The following is a 7,505-nucleotide window of genomic DNA, read 5'->3' as shown; positions in this document are numbered from 1 at the left end:
GGTTACATGTAACGCAGAAAACGAGATATCGTAAAACATACGAAATATTAAAAAAATCAATGGAGACGAAATTATAACGGTTCCGGTCCTCCGTATGATCTAGCGACCGCTAAATAAAATACTTTTCTTCCCTGACACCTACTGGCTTCCGTACTTTAACAATGAACAACATCTGAAAAAGTTGCTGTGATATGCATTATAACACATGACAAAGATTGAATTACCGTTATATCTTTATTTAAGAATATTACATTTCCAATGTTCTAAGTTATAATGATAGTCATTTCCTCATGATAGCTCTGTAGTTGTGAACAACGCGGGTAGGAATCTTTATAAACATAGCATATATATTTTAACGGCTGAAAAATCTGGCAGAAAAGAAAATTGTATGTAAATATAAAAAATAAATTTCATTTTGGAAAATACACAAGGGTATGAATTGCAACGCTTCACGCCGGCATACTATAATATATAATATGAAAGGTGAAGATAACGAACAGTGATCAATCTCATAACTCCTATCAGTAATACAAAATAGAGAGTTAGGCAAACACGGACCCCAGGATACATCAGAGGTGGGATCAGGTGCCTAGGAGGAGTAAGCATCCCTTGTCGACTGGTCACACCCGCCGTGAGCCCTATATCTTGATCAGATAAGCGGAGTTATCCATTGTCAAAATCAGTGTGCCAAGAACAGCCTAACAATAGATATGAAACACGTCAGACCACAATTGACCCAATGATTGGTTGTATTGGCAAACTAGATCGTTATAACAACCACATAATTTGCGAAATGTTTACTTTAAACGAGGCTGTTGAAACCCCTGCACCATCAATTTGTTTGTCAGTAGCCTGCCTCGATTTAAAAACTGATAATATATGGAACAAGCTCTTGCGTATTGAATCAGTTGAGAGATATAAACACCATATGCAGGTGATAATGGAATATTGCTACATAAATATGGGAAGTTGATAATGGAGAAGCTGAAATCATCCCGTTTATCATAAAGCTGAGATTTTAGTTTGCTGTTAATATCTACTTTCAATAAAATATCTAAGTATGAAGCAGAATTGAACGACTCTGTGGTGTCTTTTCTTTCAAGTTCATGGGGATATATCGAATCGACATATGAATGGAAATTATTATTGGTAATAAATAAAACGTCGTCGATATCTAAATATCGTAATGGAGGCCACAGCAAGATATTTTTTCTTCTCACGTAGATGTGTTTGAATGAATTCTGCATCATAAGACTATAAAAACAGGTCAGCTAACAAAGGAGTACAATTCGTGCCATGGGAATTCCAAAAGACTGTTGGAAGACCTGATCACCACTGACTCATTTAAGACCACGAAGATATTGTTAATGAGGAACTCTGTCATATTTTTAATATCACCTTCAGGGTACTTGTACGTGGAATCTGAGTGGTGTTTAACAAATTTTCATTTTTTTTTTTGATAACTGATCACTAGATATGAATATTTCCGTTTTCCATTTTTGTTAAAGAAGCAACTGTCTATGATGCCAAAAAGTCTAGTCTTTATGAAGCGCTAACAAAAGTGTACCGGTGTAAAAATTAATGTTACACCGGCGTGAAGCGTTGCAATTCATATCCTCTTGCAGTTTCAAAATTTATTTCTTTATCATTAAAATCGCTTCGTGCTAACGTTATGCAGATGAACTAAATTTTGATAGCTCTTATCCTCTTTCCATATTACATGCTGGGGGAAATTCCACTGTTCTGCGTCATTAAGATGGGGGTTGTTTTTTTTATGTCTCTGTACATACACCAATAAAGATTATGAAAATAAAAATCAGTAAGGAAAATGTTGATATTCTTACGGTTTTCTACGCAAACGTTTACTAACGGAGCGGGAAGTTTTCCTCCATAACACAGATCCTTGGTGAACAAGGGTTTTAAAGTCCATGATTATTATGAAGGAGACAAACATGCAAAGCATACAAGCGCCAAATAGTCCAATACCCCTAGCAGACGATCTATCATCATCTGCACTAATTTTCCTCCGACGGTAAGAAGAAAGATCATTTTTGTTTATCACAAGCGCCTTCTTGATTTCTTTGATTTTTTCCCGGATTTCCTCTTCCGTCTTTACGAAACTGACTGTGGTAGACTTCGGTTTACAAAGTTCACATGGGCACTGAGGGGTGACGGATCTGATCGTTGTTTCTTTGACCATTGTGTCTGTGGCAAATTCTACTAAATAGATATATTTCAACAGATCTTTCAACGAGAACACTTGCGTAAATTCATGAAAATGTGTTTTCTGCTTAAAAATAAAAAAGATATACACCGTAGAAAATGAATGATCTCTCATATATGTTTTTCTTGAAGAACGTAATAAAATAAACTAGCATACGATCTCTATTTAAAAATCCAATTTTTGAAGTTCTATATCATAATTTTGCAGCAAAAAGGTGTAGTAATACATGCATTATACCCCGATTTGCCCGTGATAAGGATCAATAAGGGTAACAAAAGAAAATTCGTCCGGATCTGGTTCTATTCGACTACACAGAACACTTACCTATGATCATTCTAGATTGTCACTTAAGGACAGGTAAATGTAATTGATTGTTTCTCAATGTATTTAGTATGTGAACATCAACTTTTATTAGACTTCTCACACTGATGTACTAGCAAGGTGCATGTATTGTTAACGCATTTTGAGCTCTGTATGATATTTTGTATTTTTATAATGGATATATGCGGTCTTAATTACTTTCGGGCCAACTCCAAAAACCGAGGTCCCCTATCACAGCGGGTGTAACACGATAAAGACCGATCCCTGTTTAAACAGTCTGTTAAAGACAATAAACGCCGAGTATAGGCCTAAATCGTAACACCATAATGTATGTGATCGTATCTGAACGGGTGTTCAGATCGTGACAACAGAAATGTATCTATCGTGACCTAACAGGACCAAAGCGCAACAAATCGTATACGATTTAACAGATTAACTCGCATCATCTCGTATCAAAGCCTGAAATTCAAGAAAACTTCAGCGATCAGCTTCGAATGGTCAATCTTGGCGTTTGTAACGGATCGCACGACAGTGCGAATCAGGCATAAAACATGTAATGGCACAATTTCCAACATAAACGTTCTCATGTGGAGAAGCTGACAGGCAAAATGCAAGAAGACTTCTATAGACAGTGTTTGACACCTGAATTCAAAGAAACAGGTAAACAGAGATCGTTGTAGTTAATGCTATGAGGGATATGTACATGTCCATTATTTTGTCAATCTATTACAAACCAGATTCGTCTGTCCCTGTTATCGCTTTGGGATCGGTATCAGTGGTGGTTTGTTCCGCGACTACTGGACGAGTTTCTCTGGAGCGTAGATTATCTTCTGTAGTTGTTCTCATTTTAGTAATCATCGAAAAATCACTGGTACCTCGTTTGATGACACAGGATCCCCCGAAATCTCGGCGAGTATCATTCTGCAAAAGGAAAAAGAAAGCCGAGGATTCCTGATAAATTGCAATGAACATTATTCTAATGCAACTGTTTTGTAATCTTCTTACTGATTGGCTAATACACTGAGGTTTGAACCAGTTAAAAGAGCATTAACGAAACCGAAAGTTTCCCAGTTTGATGTCGTACATATAATATTGATTGATTGTATCTTGATTAACGTCTCGCTCGAGAATTTTTCACTAATATGGAGACGTCACCAAGATCGATGAAGGGCTTCAAATTTAGGCCTGTGCTCGGCGCTTACGGCCATTGAACAGTGAGGATTCTTTAGCGTGCCACACCTACTGTGACACGGGTCATCCGTTTTTAAGGTCATCTCTAAGGACCCGTGACATTCACACCTGATGCTGAGCGTTTGGTGATGGAACTGTCACTACCTGTTTTAACGACTTAGGTCTGTCGCGTCACGTACCTATAATATGATGATGCATAACATAACGTCTAATGCAAACATTTTATAATGTAGTTCATAGATAGAAAAACAAAAACAAAACCCCTAAAAACAAGACATGATTATAATCTGCCGACCTGAGTACTACTATTTTCTCCCACATTAATAACTCCTTTGCACAACTTTCATGCCAATTTTGATTTTATTTACAAATCTAAATCACAAACACTTTGATTTCGAAAATCAGGAAAAAAAACCTGTTACATCCTTGTTTCCTTTGATACAACATCCTCTCATCATTTCTGAAGATCCCATTTCTCTCTGTCAGTCAGTTTTTATGATCAAGGTCAAGATCACTGAAGTCATTTGACCTTAATGCTAGCTTGAAAGTCCCATCATCCTCTCTGAAGACCCCAGGTCCACATCAGACCTGGGTCTACTGTTATAACATTGTTATGTTCATGGTAAGAGGTCAAGGTCACTGGAGTCACTTGACCTTGATACTAGTTTCTAGGTCACATCATTCCTTTACCAATTCATACTTATCAGTCCTGGTTCTAAAGCAATACAAGTTTTTATATTCAAAATCAAAGGTGACTGTCATTTGACATTGATATACCAGTTTTGTGTCCTACGTCACTGGAGTCACCTGACCTTGATACTAATTTGTAGATCCCATCAACCTTCCATCATATCTGAAGATCCCATGTCTTTATCATACCTTGTTCTAAAGTAATACCATTTTTGTGAGTTGAGCTAAAACAGTCAGTCTCCAAACTTCGTTTTGGAGACTTGATAAGAGGTAAATATGAAACAAAATGCGAAGATGCATTAAAATGGGAATAACAATCTTTTCAATTGCTATTTTAGACCGTTAATGATAAGGATAAGAAAGATTGTTATTCGTCAATTCGTTGTCATATACATTACAATATTCATATAATCAGTAAATGCCTTACTTTTCTCGATACAAACTTGAAACCAGCAATACTGAAGGAAGAATCGTTTCCGGCTCGCCGATAAACGTATGCACCAAATGTGTTTTCATTTCTACAGTCGTTGCAGCCGCAATTTTTTGCTACTTTTATCAATTTTCCGTCGTCGTCCGCCTCTCTGACAATGCCTTTACTCACTGTTGTCCATTGCATGTTCCCAGACCGCGTTCGGAAAGTGTAACCTACCACAGACACCAGTCCTACGAACATTGGCATGCTGATGGGGTCGTCGTCCTTTTTCTTACGCCGCGGAACAACCACAGAAGATATATACTGCTCCACTGCTGGCAACAGCATTATGTCTTCCTCATAGTTGTTTGGATATTTTCGAAGTGGAGTAATACCTGAGAAAATTTGAACCAGTGCAATTGGTTTATTAGAGAATATTTTCAATTCTACAGACATGTTGTTCGGAATATCGAGGAATTCCCCGGCCTCTTGTATCCAGCTATGTTTAGAATCAAGCGATATTGTTGTGCAATTATAGTGTGATATGAATCGAAGGTGAGACGCAGACATAATATTATGGTCAAATGGAAACGAGTAGAAATTTTGACCGAAGTATTCAACCGGAAGTAATTGTTCCATGGACGTAGTTGCGTCCTGTTTCGTACCGCCGCAAAATACCACAACAGAACTGTTGGTTTGCAATAAGAGTCCACTAAAGTCATCATAGCTTTCCAGAGTAATATAGCTATAAATTTCCCTGGTGACGAAATTAATTCTACTGTGTGGCAGTGAGAGATAGTCGATCGTTTCTCCACCTACCGCGTGTGCCTGTGTATAAACAGATAGGTTACCGTTATTGTAATTCTCTAGCGCAATGGCGGTATTCGTCTTCAGCGTTATGATGACACAAATGCACAAACCATCTACTGTCTTACTACAATAAGGCATCATTCTGTATTCCCTGCCAGCGATATCTATCGGGAACACGAGGTATGACGCTGTAGACATAGGCCCGTCTACAAATGCTGTAATAGTTACGGGGTTGGAAGCCTTTATCCTTATAACTGGGAAAGGCGTGTTCATTTTCTCGTATTGTTTTCCATACTGTTCCTGCAAACTTAGCTGTTTTACAGTTCCTGGACTTAGCTGAAGAAAAGATGGACGCAGAGAAATTTGATGATCGTAGTATACGCTTGCTGTTGTGTTGGCATCTTCCACTGCAGCCATCAAGATGTATGCATTGAATTTCATCAAGTCTAGATTTCGGAAGAACGCAACCATGAACTGTTTTCCAGTGTGTCCAAATGTCTGATCTAATCAGGTTAAAAACATGAAATGAAACACATTTAAAAACATGAAATGAAAAACATTTAAAAACATGAAATGACAAACATTTAAAAATCATATTCAAAACTTTGATTTGCTTTACCAAAGAAAATGGTTATAGTAAACTCGAGTTTACTGTAATTAGATATACAGTATGTCTTTGATATTTTCATTCATAGAACAAGTTTGATGGGATTTTTTCATTTAGCATTATATTTTCTCAGTAAACAAACGTTTATCGCAAAATGAAATTTAAAAACTCTTATTTATCGTTTTAAAAACGTTGATTTACTTTAATTAAAAAAAACTTGGATACTACAACATTTGTATTAAATCAGAGTAAACTGAAATTAACCAGTTCACTTCTTCGTATTTTGTTAGCATCAATCAAAGTTGTTCTGCATGTAAGTAAAATAGATTACACATTTCTATTAAATGTGAGAACAGTTTAAATTGTACCGTACCTGAAAAGGCAGCAACAATACAAGTCATCATCTGCAAAATACATAGTTTGTACTCCATATTGTATGAAAAAATAAAACAGAGAAGTTGCTTTTAGATTAAATAACTTTATTTTCTGCCTCGAAGACAATAGGTTAACTCAAACCTTTGTTCTAGTGAAACTAATCTGTAAAATAAATATCAAATGTAAATAAACACTTGCTTGTTATCGGCTTGTTTTACAGTCTTTTTTTTTAAAATCAATATTCATAATACACCAGACATATTAGGGGTAAATGAAATCATATCTTGAGGGTATGCTTATAAAAGAATCGTTGCATATTGTAATTCATTGGTAGTGTGACAAGGCATTGAAAATTGGATCATAGTACAATATATGAGAAATGCATTTTATCAAATGTATTATACTGAGAAATCCATATTGATCAATGTTTTTCTTGGAATAGTAAATCATCATTGCTAAATTTGTTGATTATTGATAGCAAGTACTTACCAAATCAAAAATTTGGAGAGGACTGAGACGATAGATTTCCACCAAGACTCTACAGCTAAATTCTGAGTAAAACGCTTGAGGAGATCACAGTCCCCGTTAAATCCAGCTAATTCCTGAACGTAGTGCTAGGAGAACGCTAAAACCAGTAGGGTAGCGCCTGGAGAATGCTAAAACCAGTAGGGTAGCGCCTGGAGAATGCTACCACCAAACACGACTCAGCTAAATTCGCATTACTCGTCAGTCATCTCGGATGATTATAAAACAAATTACGAAGTCTACTCAACACAGTACAGTATATTACGTAATCCTGCTAGCAAACAAACAAACAAACAGATAAAACATAGTATATTGTAAACGAAGCGAACAAAGCAACATAACATACTACA

The 7,505-nt window shown here is 36.5% G+C and overlaps 1 protein-coding gene across 3 annotated transcripts; it reads right to left on the bottom strand.

The window, feature by feature from the left end:
• Positions 1 to 224: 224 nt before the first annotated feature.
• On the bottom strand, positions 225 to 7,249 carry LOC125648366 (uncharacterized). Of its 3 annotated transcripts, XM_048875376.2 has the most exons (5): positions 7,120 to 7,249; positions 6,629 to 6,659; positions 4,854 to 6,151; positions 3,280 to 3,466; positions 225 to 2,220 (listed from the first exon to the last, which is right to left on the bottom strand). In XM_048875376.2, exons 2-5 carry the CDS (start codon positions 6,657 to 6,659, stop codon positions 1,841 to 1,843), a joined length of 1,896 nt encoding a protein of 631 aa, XP_048731333.2. In that variant the 5' UTR covers positions 7,120 to 7,249; the 3' UTR covers positions 225 to 1,840. The 3 variants fall into 3 exon arrangements, with proteins under 3 accessions (XP_048731333.2, XP_048731331.2, XP_048731332.2); XM_048875374.2 differs by lacking the exon at positions 7,120 to 7,249 and having other exon boundaries at positions 6,629 to 6,994; XM_048875375.2 differs by lacking the exon at positions 7,120 to 7,249 and having other exon boundaries at positions 225 to 2,217; positions 6,629 to 6,994.
• Positions 7,250 to 7,505: the final 256 nt, after the last annotated feature.

Source organism: Ostrea edulis, chromosome 6, assembly GCF_947568905.1.
Source record: "Ostrea edulis chromosome 6, xbOstEdul1.1, whole genome shotgun sequence".
In the NCBI taxonomy this organism is placed as follows: Eukaryota; Metazoa; Mollusca; class Bivalvia; order Ostreida; family Ostreidae; genus Ostrea; species Ostrea edulis.
Note: the sequence above shows the minus strand (reverse complement) of the source record. Positions and strands in the feature narration are given on the sequence as shown.

What these genes read in the sequence shown, in the direction of transcription:
- LOC125648366 (XM_048875374.2), bottom strand. Translation starts at nt 6,686, where the DNA reads ATGGAGTACAAACTATGTATTTTGCAGATGATGACTTGTATTGTTGCT. An exon ending in TATTGTTGCTGCCTTTTCAG is followed by an intron (nt 6,152 to 6,628) that starts GTACGGTACAAT and finishes TAACCTGATTAG; the next exon opens with ATCAGACATTTGGACACACT. An exon ending in AACAGGGACAGACGAATCTG is followed by an intron (nt 2,221 to 3,279) that starts GTTTGTAATAGA and finishes ATATCTATTTAG; the next exon opens with TAGAATTTGCCACAGACACA.